At 39.2% G+C, this 15,505-nt stretch overlaps 1 protein-coding gene across 2 annotated transcripts in view; it reads right to left on the bottom strand.

Moving 5' to 3' along the window:
• CACNA2D3 (calcium voltage-gated channel auxiliary subunit alpha2delta 3) overlaps positions 1-15,505 on the bottom strand; it is a 478,082-nt gene that overhangs the window by 163,629 nt on the left and 298,948 nt on the right. For both annotated transcript variants that reach the window (XM_026096289.2, XM_064518911.1), the window contains exons 12-13: positions 13,699-13,777; positions 4,976-5,109 (exon numbers count right to left, since the gene is read on the bottom strand). In XM_026096289.2, the coding sequence (XP_025952074.1) occupies positions 4,976-5,109; positions 13,699-13,777 (213 nt within the window). The remainder of the gene's footprint in view (positions 1-4,975; positions 5,110-13,698; positions 13,778-15,505) is intronic.

The raw sequence follows: 15,505 nt of genomic DNA, 5'->3' as shown, positions 1-15,505 counted from the left end.
GTGAGAACAATGTGAATGAAGGATGAACACACAGTACTTTAACATGAAGCACAGTATAAAGAATAAAAAACACTCACTATTCATGATCCTTGGAATCATATTGAGATGACCTATAACAACTTAGAAAATTTTCTGTTTTTTAATGAACTCTCAAATTCAGAAGCACTAGATAGTCATCTCCAAACATTAAATGAAACAATAATTCGCCCTTTTCAATGCAAAGGAAGCTTCCAGTTGGAAGCTGAACATAGCCACCATGGTAATGTATGCCTGAATCTGCTCACAGCTTGAAACTAATAGCCTGAAGGCGATGAACTCAATAGTGCATCAGATCCACAGAATATCTTAAGGTACATTTGTAAGAAATAAATTTCATCAGGAAGAGGCAACAAAGGTCCAAGTTGGTCAAATTACACACTCCAATAAATAAATTCTCAGCTGCAAGCAAGCATTTAAACAGTGAAAACTTAGGTGCCAGTCCGGGCTTTCTTTTTTCATTTCCCACAGCTAAAAGCAATGTTTCTCCACATTCCAGATGCTATCCAGAAAAGGATTTAAGGGCTTCTGTACTTCATAGGTAAGTATCCAGATCCCAAAGATCCAGTTAGTTTACTAGAATATCACAATGCCCAGGCACTTTTCCCACATATGTCCCCTTGAAGTGACTTGCTAGAGCTGCACTTATGTTTAAAATAGTCACTGACCATTTAAAAATTGTTCCCTCCCTCAGATACTTCCATATTTTTATAAACCATATCTACTCAGGAAAGAGTAGCTTTCAAAGCTTGCAATTAGACAACCAATTCTATTTTTAAGCACCCACTAAGATATTCTGTTTTCTGAAGTACAAAGTACTCTTAGGTCCTAGTGAGGTTGAAGCAGCAACATCAGACCCAAAATCTGACACCTAGCTTTGAGGCAGAAAGCTTATATTGAGACTGGTCTACTGGAGTGCTGTCCACGCCTCACCATCTAGGGCCCATCAAATGGATGGCCCATCTACATCCCTGCAGCAGGCCCTTCCAGCTATCTGTCTGACTGTGGAGCAAGACAGACTCTCCTCCTGTTAGATTCTGGAGTCGAGAAACATCTGCCCATCCCCTCACTCTTGACAACCCACTCTTTCCCTTAGACCTGCACAGATTCAACAGAGCTCATGCACCTTTAGCACACATCTAACTGCTGACTGGACAGGCACAAACTGAAGAGAGACCAACCTTCGGTGAAAGTGTGAAATTTGTAACCACAAGACCCTGAATCAGGAGACTAGACACTGGTTGCCATGTATCACATACTTCAATCCCAACATCTCAATCTAAAGGTATAGGTAGCACTTAAGCTACTAGTCTATTATAGGAATAGCACTACAACTATTGTGAAACTGCTTTTGCAGTTAGCCCAAGATAAGCCTGTAAAGACTATTTCTCAAACAAATGACTGTACTGAGCTGAGTCTTCCCCAGACCTTATAACATCAAATGATTTTGAAAAGAAAGTCTTTGGTGGACTTAAGAGGTGAGTAACACCTCTTAAGATTATATCCCTTCTTGAGTCTAACGACACGCTTGAAAGACGCAGGGCTCTGAAGCATTGATAACAGCCTGTTTCCAACATGACATTCTGGGTTTAAGGGAAGAAGCAGAAGGTATTTTGAGATGGAAAGTCACTAAAACTGACCCAGGAGTTGGCTGGTTACGTCTTTAAAAAGGCAGGAAACACTGAGGAGAAAAAGGGACAGGCCAGTTCAGCTGCCTGCCAAGCTAGCAGTCACTCACACAGCCCTAGTCTCAGTTGCTTTATAGTCCCTTCAGCTATCAAAGCTGAGACCAGTATGTTAATTCTGACATTACCAAAGAAGCGGCAGACCTAACAAACATACAGATTTCTCCAAGTTACACCTTCTGCATGTGATATCCTGCCAGGTCTTTCCAACTCTGGAAATGCCTTACCTTTTTCAAACAGTATATGAAGCCTTTTGTCTTTCCTCTGAGTGTCAAGGCTAGGCTGAAAAGGCTGCTGCTTGGACATTTTGCAGACATCCTCATATGGGAAAGGTGAAGAGTTGCAGGAATTAAATGCTTTGTTCTAGTAGCAAAATTCTCCTGTGGATGTTCCTAAAGGAAATGGTATCAAAAACTTAAATGACCTGACTTCTGGTTTTCATAGATGACTTTGTCCTAAACAAAAATGGGATAAGAACAGGCTGGGGCACCAGGGAAAATGTTTTGTATCCTAAGACTATTCCTGTCCAGTTTGTCCCTGTCTGGGTCCTTGTGTATTCCAGCATACTGTTAACTGTTCAAAAACAGCACAGCTGGCCAACTAGCCTCTGGTATTTGGTGAGAAGGGAGAGAAGGAAAGTATACTCCATGCTGTTAAGGCATAATGATACCAATTACACCCATGTATATGACCCTGGGAATCTAGCCATGCTGTTCTGACACAGCTGGATGATAAGAACATTTAAGTTGTCTGGCAACACATGCCTCGCTCTTAGCTGGCAATGTCCAAGCAGCAGCCCCAGCGGGCTTTCACATCTCATCAGCAGGGAAGATAAACTGTCTGTGAAAATCCACAAGCTATGCGATGGAAAGGATCATTTAGGTGGCACTTCCAATGCCAAGACACTAAAGATGGCCAGGGAATCTGAAAGTATCTGTCTTTGAAAGTAGCACTGAGGCAGATTTAGCAGAGGTAAAGGCACATCTGGTTTGTTATAATGTTTTCTTCACTGCTTTTTCTAGAGTTTTACATATGATTCCCTTAATGTATCCTGTTCCTTTGTCTATGATTTTTGGGGGGGGGAGGGGGTAGGGGAGGATGGGGGAATGAGTAGAAAGATAGTTTGCAACTAAACAGATCACTGTATTCTATTTTTAAACCTTTATTTAAAGCATCTAATCCATTAGGGCCCCAACTGCTGAGTGGAGCTTTCACACACTTCCAAATAGAGGGGTGTGTGTGTGTGTGTGTGTGTGTGTACTGACATTAGTCTTAGGAGAGTGAAAAGAGAAGAGAGAAAACTGAATAAAAGCTGTTTTACTACAGTCAAAGTACTTCTAACTTCTGATTTAAGCAATTCCTTTATTCAAGAATGTAACAGCTCCATTGTTTTTTATTTTTCCTGTTTTCTCGAGATTCCTTCCCTACACTCCCTCTAGCGTTCTTCAGTGTGCATTGGCATTTACTCACCCCTGCTGTATTCAGTTAGCATTTCACACAATATTAAGTTGTTCATTTTGCTTTGACTTTCCATCACCCAGGGGAGAATTACTGAAAGTTAGACCAACTTTTCTGAATGTTTTTCTCCCTGCAGTGATCCAAGAAATACAGACTAACAGAGAGGAAAGAGAGTAAAGCGCAAAATTAATTCTGAAACAACATTTTGAACGTTGTTGATATGGGAGGGGGAGGATTGGTGCTAAGAGAGGCAAAAGGAGCAAGGTTTCATTTGCGAGGACACTTTTAATCCAAGATTGAGAGGCCAAAGACAAGAAGGAGAGTTACACTAAGATGCCACTTACATAGATCTCTCCCTGCTACTCTCTCTAGGAGATAGATGAACTCCCCTCAAACACACATACACACACCGATTACTTCAAGCAGAAGAAGACAGAAATGAGTGAGAGCTAGATTTTCCTATTTTGTCTTCCCATTTCATGAGATACCCTGAAGAGACAGTGAAAAGAGGTAGTTACTGTTCTTCTCGCCATTAGGTTTCAATAAAAGAAAGAACGAAGAAGAATATATATATATTTTTTTAAAGCGGGAAATAAAAATAAGTAAATTCCCTTCAAACCAATATTTCCAAGCAAATTTTTGTTTCTCCTTGGTAAGTGCAGTTTTAGCATTTATTTTACATTGCTGTACCCTTGACCACAACTGAAGTATAGAAAGGAAACACTTAAGGAAACATGAAACTGAAGCAAAACTACATTCTCAATTGTTTTTTTCTAGAACATTTTTGTGTTGATTTAAAACTAAACTTCCTAGAAGTATTACAGCCTTTCAAAACTAAAAAGAACTTTAAAAAAGGAAAGCGAAGTTGATGCAGTTTTCCTACCTTGCCTCATTTTCATGAAGGTAGAAAGTTAAAATGCAAGAGAAGTAAACAACTTTGCCACTAGTGATTTGTGATCTATTCATTAGATTAATACAAGTGGTGCTAAGTATTTAAAAGACAGACATGGCTGCAACCTCTAGTTCTATAGATAATACACAAAACAAAATATTTTAATCTGATAACAACAAAAATAGTTAAAAAGCTATTTTAAATCAACCAACCAAAATGAACAGTCTTTATCTGCAACACTGACTATTTACCACAAATGGTTAAAAAAAAAAAAAAAAAAGGAAAGGAAATAAAAAGGTATTCTCAGCCACTGCAGAACAGATAATTCTGCACCAACTGTCACGTTTCACAGATATCAACTTAATATTGGACATTTATGGCAATTTTGTTAACAGATCACCAACTCAACGCAATTTAAAATACAGAATCTTCTCACTACTATTCACACTAAGACATCGTAGTGGCCCCCTAGCTTTTATATACTAAAAATATTGTTGTCAACCTATGCTTTCATATTGACAGATTCATCAACATGTTTTAAAATACTTAGAAAAAAATTACTCAGTCTAATCAATTTCTGTCTACTGTCCATTCTTGACAAAGAAGGATGCACACTTGGAGGTCATAAATTCAAAAATTATGCTGTTAGTCATCATGTTTGCCTTATTAATTTGTACTAATTTGTATGTTTTCACAGCATATAAATAGCTGCTAAAATTCAGTCATCTTGAATTATTTACTTATAACATATACTTATAACATATAGATATCGACTCCTGAATTCCGCATTCCAGTGATACAAATCAGACACACACCTACTGCTGTTAACACAACAACAGTTTTGATCCTGCTTCCCCATTATATGCAGTAAGCCTATATTAATTGCTTTCTCATGCAGACTTACAGTGCTGTCAATATACGCTTCAGTCCATACTACATCGTGCTCTTGGTCAATAACCTTTGGTCGGCTAAGAACGTGGAGATATTCCATGACATTCTCTTGAACATCAGCTAAGGTAGAGATCTGAGTAAAAAACCCTGCGAAAACACACAATTCCAAGTTATAAACCAGAGAGAATAAATGAAGGAAGATTGCAACAAGGACTATAATGTGTGCTGTATCTTTTAAGTTTTCTGCTTATTTATTTCCAGAGAAATGTAAGGAGGGAACATTTGATAAGAAGCAGTCTCAAACAGTACTAGCTGGTGAAAGCACAAGTCTGAAACCGTGTGTCAGTCTTGAAGGACTGAGTTCTCAAGACTGCTATAGACAGCAGCACTGCTAGGTCTAGAAACTTTTGATGTTTAATGGTAAAGAATTAGTTTGGGGATATTTTTTTTAAAACGGTACATACTTCAGAAATAAGAGCTGGTATTAAATGTGTATAATGTCTCACACAAAGCCTGTCCAGCTTCAAGGAACATTACAGATTTGAACTACAGTCACAAAACAGTAGTTGCATCAGAACAGTAGTTGCATATGCTCTAAATTGCCCATTCTTGTAGAACACGGCTAAACTTCAGATAACAGCAACATGTTATTTACAAACGGCAGGTCACTGAGGATGGAGGCTACACCTAGAATTGCCTGGCTAAGTGATCACAACTTTGTTAATCCTTTAAACCATATCTCCTACAACCTGACAGCAGTGAGAATGGGAAAAGCCAGAAAGGCCATTTCAGCTGTCACCACCTCCTTTTCAGTGCTCAAATGTCAAGTACCTTTATACATCATGACCTTGGTGCCTGGAACCCACGTCACGCAAGGGTGAGTAAGGACTGACAAATTGCAAGGCTATATCAGGCCTTATTTAAATACATCATTCCCCCTTCATATGCATTCTTCTTTAACAAGAAAAGACCAATGTGCAATTTTCGTGAAAGAGACCTTCCTACAATTTTTTAACATGATCACATCTTCTACAGGGCTGGAATATCAACCTTTAGCAGAAAAAGTGGAAGCTGGGAAGAACTTCTGAGCTGTGTTTATTATAGAGAGATAAAACAACTAAGCTGACTTAAATCTTCCATCAAGATTCTAAATAAACCTTTCTGACTTTCCACAAACCCAGCTACCTTTCTTCCCCCTTAATGGCTTTTACTAACTCTTTATGTTTCTTAATTTATTGCAAAACCAGAAATATAAGGCTGGAAACTGTGAATATGTGTTTCTTTGTGGAAATCACCTAGGTATGAGTAGTATATTCAAATTAATGGGTGTTTCTCATTTCTGTAGGCCTGGGCCTTAGTCTAAAGTTTCAACTTCATGTACATATACTGGAATTTCCTTATCTCACAGAATGCCTGTAAGCATATACCTAGTAAAGCTCAGATGACACATTGTGTCTACATGGTGAAAGGCTGTGGCACGCTGATAATATGATACCATGTGTCCCAAAACAAGACACTCAGGTAGCACTGTGCCTAATACTGTCCCAGCCCAGGGCGGGGGTTGAACTTCTGTAGCTTTATTGCACTGCGCTATGTTATATAGAAACGTGCTTAGAGAGCACAGTAAGGGTCCACAAGAGTACTATACACAGTTGTCCCAAAAACCTGAAACATTCAGTTTCGCTATCCAGAACATTATCCCAGTGTTAATCATAAAAAAACTAGAACAGATTATTCTTGTATGGAAAATAATGAACAAGCACACGAGGGAAAGGCTGCAGATAATGCACTAAAGCAGAAAGGAAGTGGAGGCAACCAGAGTCCCTCTAATCCTTCACACTTGGAAGGCAGGGGAAAACTACTCTGCTGTCCTAAAAGAAAGATGGACAGAATTATATTTCTTCTTGCAGTCTGGTGGCTGATTTTTGAATTTAGCTTATTTTAGTCCTAAACTTCCAGTTTATTTAGTTTACCGTACAATGAAGTACTACATTGCCCTTTGCTCCAGGTTTACTACGGGTTAGTGGTACTACACGTGAACCGGTCCACTGTGAGGAGTTAAATTCCCATCACATTTACCTGCACAGACGGAGCAGGAAGACAATGCAGAAGGGATCCTAGTCCTTACTCTCCTTTTCTCTTTGTAAAGGGCCAAACTTTGCAATATGGCCAGGGTGCTCAGTGGTCTGAACGCTAGACCATCCTGATTCAATACACCAGCCTATTACTTATGCAATACAAAACCAGATGTTTCTACATACACTCCATCTTAACCCAGCCATAGCCTTACCTGTATGAAGTAAGTCTTAGTATAATGATAGATTTTATAGTAGCAGTCTACAAAATGAAGAAAGTCATAGAAGTAGTTTAATGCACGTTTTCAACATCAGAAAAAGCAGGGTTTTTTCTACAAAATTAATTTGATTATACTATTAATTTTTATCCCTTCAAATATTCAGTATTCTGAAAATGGACACTGTAATTTTACTACCTAAGGAGTTTCACTTATTTAAAATTTTATTTTTATTTATTAAGTTCAGTATCGTGTGATGAGGTTAACTTGCTATTATATATAATATTATGGATTAACCCTCACTTCCTAGAAGTATTTTTGTCTGAGTTTTTAAAAGCTTTTTCAGCCATAGAGTAAAATGATTGACATAAGTTTGGGAAACTTGTACTTGAGAAAGCTACATTCTGTGTATATGGTGGAAAGAAAGAAAATGATAATGTGCTCTCATGAATTATTGGCTTAGAAGACTTTTGAGGAAAAAAAGCAATATATACATTAGTCTTTCTGAAATGCTTCCTGCTCTAGTTTTATGGCTGCTGAGTCTCACAAGTCAAAATGTGGGTTTTCCCCTCCTGTCGGGACTAAGAGATATTTCACCATGTGGTCCTTTTCATTTGGTGCAAATACCAGTGCATAGTCAAAATACAATTATTTGCCAATATGAGCTATTCATTTACACACAGTGCATAGTCAAAATACAATTATTTGCCAATATGAGCTATTCATTTACACACTGTGGTTTATAATGCTTCTAATCAAGTATTCAAAACATTTCAGAACTGTGTAGATCACTTTCATTTTTCAGGAGGTGATCTACATTTTCTTAAAGCCGTTCAGAGCACCTGAATCTTGGGATGCCTTATGAGAACTTAAAAAAGAACCAATATTCAGAGGCAATGTGTTCAGCACTGTTCACGTTTCAAGTTACATACTCGAAAACACAGGACACTCACAGAAATTTAGAAACGTGAAACAGAAGCATAAATAGACTAATAGACCTTTTGCCCTTCTTCCTCCATCTTAGACTCGTGTGTAGCAGCTACCAGTGAGGACTGAGACCACTAAAAGCAAAGAGCACACAAAATCTGCTCTTTTCTCGGTAGGAGATTCAAAGCAGGGAGTCTCCGTGCACGTCCACATCCCCTTTTCTCCTCTGTTCTCAAACCTATCCTTTCAATTGTCCTCATGGACAATTTTCTTAATTGCCTTTAAGGAGCAGGCTTCGGTATATTTTTGTGTCAGTGTTTTCTACGCAATCTTAAATCATTACTCACATTTTATCTTTTCTGTTGAGCTCATACACATTTCAGTGCATATCATGCCAGTACTTACACTTCTAACAGTGTGCAAAATTATAGTTGGAGCTGAGATCCTGCTTGCACTAAGCAGTGTACAGAGAACAAAGGGACAACCCCTGCACTTAAACACTTTTAATATATCTATATCAGATTATTACATAATGGCTAAAATTCAGAGGAATTTAACTACTAGGAAAAAAATACTATTGAATTTAAGGTGATGGACAGGTCATTTTTACCAAATAGTGTTTTCTTACCAAATAGGTTGAAATCACGATTAGTTAACACTTACCAATGTCATACCTCAGTTAAAATCAAAAGTTTAAAGATTCATTTAAGAAGCTCCTGCATGTTTACGCCGAGAGAATTCTATTATCACAGCCTATACGCTACCTTTGAGACAGAAAATACTTTGCTGTAAAATGAGCATAAACTCTGATTGCCTTCTGAAAGGTTTTTATGTCAGTCTTTCAAGTGAAAATACTTAGCTTGATTACTCAAGAAAAAAAAGAATTAAAAAAGAAAAAATAATGAAACAGAAAATGAGACACAATCTGAAACAATTCAATGTTTATGCCATACAGGTTGTTACCTGTACAAGATACTGGTAATGGCAAACATTTTTCTGTTATTTTTTATTTAGAAGAGATCCATTTGAACCATATGTACAGACAACACAGGGAGAGACACCTACTTGAACAAGTTATTTGTAACTACTTTTCATGTGGATGTGCACTACATTAGGTATTTCTCTTTGTAGCATTTTTAAAATGCATACTGTCATATCTCATATAATAGCCTACATAATATCACAGAACTCTCCAGACACCATATTACATGCAAAGCATTCACTTCTTGTTGTGGTACTTGGTGATATTGCAAATCATATCCCTAAATGTTGCAATAGAGCAAATAATTTCTAGCCTGATTTTCTAAAACTAAGAGAGACTGCGCTTAGCCTGTTTGATTCAGAAAAACAATTTCAAACAAAGTTAGTAAAGAAATAAAGGTCTCAAAGACAACTGAGTTCTGTGAAAACCTGTGGCGACCCCCAGATTGGAAGAAGTGACAGTGAGAATCCTGTTTGGAAGGCACTAGATGGTTAATTCAGCACGTGAATACTGGCAGGCATGTGCTTCCAGGCTGGCCATGCAATGCTCCTTACCCCGTGAGCAGGGCAGCTAAAGAAGCCAAGGCTAGCAAGTGGAAGAAAAAGGGATTAATATGAAAAAAAAAAAAACTGTATTTTTTATTAGTTCTGTGTTTCACAGATTTAGTCATATGACAGGCTGCAAGGGATGGAAAATTGAAAGAAAGAGTGTATTAGAGAGATTACAAATTTTAATCAGGTAGCTTCAAATTAGTGAGTTTACTAAAATATCTTTAGAAGCAATTTTTACAAGACTTAGATGAGGATGGTGTCATAGGGCACAACCATATGCATTCTCTTTGCATTTTTTTAATGTATTCTCAGAGGTGGGTTTGATTTGTAATTTTTTGGAGAAGTTCATTTATTGCATTGAAGACCTTTCATCTATTTGATCTCCTTATAAGTATGGCTTGTGCTTTTGAAGCTCATATTAGAAAACTTACAATGACTTTATCATTTCCATGACTCATAATTAACATGAGAAATTAGCTCTCTTCTGTGAATTTATGGTTCATCTCTCCTAAACAGTATTGATTTATTTAATTTGCTTCTATAAGAAGTTGTTTCTCTTAAATTTTAGATTCCCACTACAATAAAGTGAAAGAAATTGCAAAAGCTACTCAAATGATCTTTCCCATATTTTGGATACCTGCTATAATGTTTATTTTTACATTTACTTCTGTTGGGAAGCCTCTACCATAAGTTACAATATTGTAGCTAGGGACAGCATTAGGTGACAATCTCTTGGTTCATTTCACTGAATAGCTAGACTTTTTGATGATTCCTGTGTTCATAGCTACATGTAACAAATGTCAAACCTCATAGGAATTAGCTTCCTGCAGTGTTAAATTAAACTCTCGTATCCAGGGATCAGAGGTACCCCTTTGATTTCAAAATCTTACTCTTCATACATCAAGGTTTAACCATCAGGAAAAGACGTGCTCTGAAGTTCTTGAGCGCAGCTGCCGAGGCCATGTAAGCAGCAGCAGCAAACCCATGCCTTAACTTTCACAGTCTAACACCTGCTTCTCCATTCCCAGGCACGTGAATTACGGCACTTCGGAGCCCCTTACAGTCTGCGCTGCTTTTTCTCTCCCCAACGGGAAGAATTTGTGAAGGAAACAGGTAAGATCTGGTAATGCCAAGCATAAGATACATACAATAATGTGGTTAATCATGAACACATGTGCTCTGCAAGTTAGCTGCCCTTCCATGTTACACAGTCATTGCAAACCCGTGTTTTCAGATTGCTTGTTTTTCTGTAAATGTGCACCATTAGACACAGAACTCCTCAAAATGGCTCCATCGGATTTCTAAACAGAGCGCAGTGCGTCTCATTTTCCGGACACTATGCAAAATGGATGCAATACTCTTGCAACTAATAAAATACCAGAATTAAAAAAATCCTCTCTGGGTAGGAACGAAGGAGGGAATTCATTGTTTCCCTGCAGCTGTAAAGCTCCCGTGGAGAATACCCCCTGCCGCAGAGGCCTCTCGAGCAGGTGAGCAGTATCCGTCACTGGCCGGCTGCCACTCCCCACAAGAGCCCGCAGCGCTGGAGGTGCCGGGGTCATGCTGTTAACGGGGATGGATGTGACTGCGCTTCCTGTACGCAGCTCCTCTCCCCTAGTACAATAGGCTATAAGCCGCTACAGCTGGGGCACAGTTTGCCTCGGGGCCGATCTGTCCTCTGCTGGCAGTCAGAGCCCACGCTGCGCCCTCCGCTACGCAAAGCCTTCTCCCCTCCCTCCCCGCCTCTGCCCCTCGGCGGGGATGAATCCCCTCCTTTGTCCATTCTGCAAGGTGCCAGCCACACTGATGCCGCGTAATTAATAAAAATAAACAAACATTCGAAAGGGAGGCTGTCATAATGCGATAGAGACTTTTACTGAAAAAAAAAATGTTTAATACTGGCTGTTTTGTGAGTAACTAAAGCATAAACTCCCACCTTTATTTTTACAGCTTTCTGATGGAAGTGACCACTGAGGGAAAGGTAGTAGTGCCTGCTTACTTTAAAATCTGGCACAGTGAGCATTAGGAAACTTTTACCTTTGTTCTTTTGAGGATCTTAGTGAATTTTTTTTCCCCTTCATGTGCACTTGCTTATGATAAAGAATAAATCACTGCAAATTTCACAAACCACTCTAGAGGGACTTTGGGGTTCTTCCACATTTTAATGTATTTAAAATGGTTTGCTGTTTTGCTTCATTAAGCCCAACTCCCTCTAGATATGCCCTACTTACACACAAAAATGTAACAGAAAAGCATGCTTGGGGGAGTTTCATGGTTTCACCATTGGAACCTAGAAGCTAAAGGAGTTTTGCAAGGTGGTATGAATTTCCCCTGTGACCCATTTTGAAGGAAAGGACTGCTGTCCACCATCCAGTCAGCTGGAAACCCTGCACACAGCCTTCATCTATGTTGTGCTTCCAAGGGGAAAATCACTGCAAGGAAAATTGATTTTAGAGCCATTGACCCTCAGTGACAACAACATACTTTGGCCCACCCAAGCAAGAAGTAAACTGCAGTCCAGTCATTCAGCCAATCTTTAGACCAGCTTTACTACACTGCTCAACTGTCTGTGCTGTAATCCTTCATTTCACTAAAGGACAAGGCTGGGCTGTGGCTGAAAACTGTAAGGAAAAGTTCTAAATCCATACTGCCTGAGATGATGACTTACGCTGCTTCCAATTGTGATTATAAAGACTATAAAACAAGTATTTAATTACCAATCAGAGATAAAAGCTTTTTTCATTGTAAAATATCAGAAAGCAAGTATTATTACTGTTAAACCAGAGATAAAATTGCATAGAAAAAACAGTCATTAAACTTTTTAATTAGGATCTTACTCATATGAGTAAGATTCTGGGCAAAAAAAACCCCAAAATAGATTAGCCAGGTCCGATTGATTCAAACCCTATTTACCTGCTGCTAAATCAAATGCCCTTCACCACTATCCTCAGTTTCAGACACTAGAAATACTATAATTCTTCATTAGGCTTATACAACAGCAATGTGCTTCTTAAAAGAACAAAGTAGTCCTGAAGAATGACAAAGGTGACCACTGTTCTCCCTCTGGGAATGAGGAAGACGTGGACCAGATGATCTACTGAGGCAGATTTTATTGCCTGGTCCTAATTTCTGAGCTGCTGTACTTAGATCTTTATGAATCTGTAGTGCTGGACTAAAAAGCTAAAAGATTTTGTTGATTAAATTGTCTTCAAAAAGATGCTTCAAAGGATTCTTATACTATTACTAAAACTAAATTATGGTGTAATATTAGCTGATTAAGACAAGACTTCAAACTGAGTAATTTCCATCAGCTGGACACAACAGTAGTTAAGCAATAATGACTAAATGGATAGCACCTGATGCAATTCATCATAACATAATCTGGAACAAAGGAAAAGAAGCAAGAACTTTTTCTTTTTCCAAGAGTAAAGTTAAAGGAAAACCTGAAGATTAATCTTTTCTTTTTTCTGAATCATTCTTACTTACATTAGCCAATCCTTTTACTGTAGCATCTCAGCATCTTACACGTTTTAATGCTCCTTCCTTACAGAAATAAATCTGTTTTTTCAATTACACTGTCAGTTCCTCAAGGGACAGGATGTCTGGTGTTACATACTGTGCCTAACTCAACAGGACTCGTACCTGGGGTTCTTAGGAAACAAACTAATTCTGACTGAGTAATAACAACTATAATAGCACAAATGGTTTGAAATTACAACTTGCTCTCTGAACAAAAATTGAAGATCACATCATTAAAAAGCTTCATGCATGTTTTAAGGAAAACAAAATACATTTCAAACAGTTTTTTTGCATTTTAAACTCATATGCTACAGATAAATATGTCTTTTCCTTCCCTGGAAAAAACAACCCATGGTCTCTGCTTAGTTGTCAATGACACCATATGTGCAGATGTCAGATGTGCAGGAAGATGTGCTCAGTAATATACTTTTGAAAGCAAAGTTTTCAGTTGAAGATTAACCAACCTTTGTTAGCACAGGCCATCCACTTCAGGTTATCAGCAAAAGCAGCTTCCCTTCCAATCAGATAGGTAAAAATACGAACCTGAAAGTCCAATGCAAGAGATCAAGTCAATTAACACCACAGTCATTTAAAACATGCACAGGGGAACTTCAGATACAGATGTGCAGTTCATATGGATAGACTCTCTCTCAAGAAGTGTGACTGGATAAACAGCATGGAAAGTTTAAAAAAAAAAAAAAATCTCTCTGCCAGGCAGGTCTTCATCGTAAAATACAGCTTTGTTCTATTTAACAAAATGGCTTATCTCTTCAGATGTTTTTAAAATCTGGCATTTAACCTAAGCCATGGTTAACAATAACTGAGAATAAGCTAAAACAATCAGGCCACAAGAAAAGCTATATGTTTCAGACAAATCTGTTCTGCACTCATAAATTCAGAAAATTGCTTTGGTTTGGAGGAAGAGGCACTTAATTAGTAAATCCTTAATGTCTGTGAAACGACTGCGCAGTTTTCTGTGCATGTATGCGCACGCACACGCACAGGGACTTTTGTCCAGAAATCCCAGAAAAATGATCACCTTTCTTAAACTCTGCTCAGATAAAGTTTCTTGGCAGAGAAGAAGGGCATACTTTGAAAAACTTGGATGCAGGATAGCCCTTGCTATATGCTAAATGCAAAGACTTGTTTCTCTGCACTCCGCAGTTCCATTTTATAACACTTATACCCAAAATTGTCTTTTTTAACAGCCTCAGACTGCTGCCATTTAAAAAGCAAAGGAAAGTTTCCAGTGAAATGTTTCACTCTTTTGTATACCCTTTTCTCAGCTCCTCCCCATCTAATAGAGCTAGGTGCAAGGTTCCATTATTTTACAAGCCTTGGAAACAACCGCAAATTTATCCTCACAGTACACTGACGAGGCAGAAAATGCTACGAACCCTGTTCTATACACGGGAAACGACAGCAAAGAGAGAGGACTGGTTTACAGACAGGTGAGCAGGAATGGGAAAGGAACATGCTGCCCGGAGGTTTCCCGAGCTCGCTAACAGACGCCAGCGCGGCACACGTCAGCGCACTCCCGGCCTCTGCTGGGGCGGGGGCTGCAGCCTCCCATGCATGGGAGCAAAAAACTCCCTAGCCCACGTCCCAGGATGTGCCATCTAGAAATCCCACCCAGTTCCTCACCTTCATCTACCCTCTGACGTAGCTACCCCACTTCACAGCTGTGTAACCTGGAGCACGGCAAGCCGAGCTGATGTGACCAAGCTCCCAGCTTAGTCGCACTGGGAATAGCCCAAGGGCCCCGCTAAAGCCCGTCTCCCACCCACCAGGGGACGGCCCTTGCCGTGCTGAGCCTCACGTCTCTCTTTCCATGCGCCCAACCTCCCACAACAGTTTGCCTAGTCCCTAACACTTTGCGGTCGCGTCTCCTCAGCAGACGGGTATAGAGCCTTTTGTACTCAATCCGAGTTCAGTCGTAACAGCAACGTTTTTTGCAGGTGCTCAGATTTGTGACCACCAGAAAAATTCACACAGGGAAGACGACACCAGAGCACTGCTTGCTGCTTAGGAATATGAAACTGGAATGGATCTCGTGGGGATATCCCGTCACCTCCCACACCAGGATACCATCCTTTTCATGTCAAATAGTCTTTTCTGGAAAACCAAGGGACTACACTGTAAAACGAGATGTGTTTTGACTCCGCTGCTTCTGCTGGAAGGTTGCTCTGGAACCTTCTCTCCTAATGACTAGAAAGCTGCTTCTTATTTTCTGCCTATCTTTACTTGTGAACATTTTTGCTACATCTATCA

This window comes from Dromaius novaehollandiae, chromosome 12 (genome assembly GCF_036370855.1).
Source record: "Dromaius novaehollandiae isolate bDroNov1 chromosome 12, bDroNov1.hap1, whole genome shotgun sequence".
In the NCBI taxonomy this organism is placed as follows: domain Eukaryota; kingdom Metazoa; phylum Chordata; class Aves; order Casuariiformes; family Dromaiidae; genus Dromaius; species Dromaius novaehollandiae.
The sequence above is the reverse complement of the archived record's forward strand: the minus strand, read 5'-3'. Positions and strand labels throughout refer to the sequence as shown.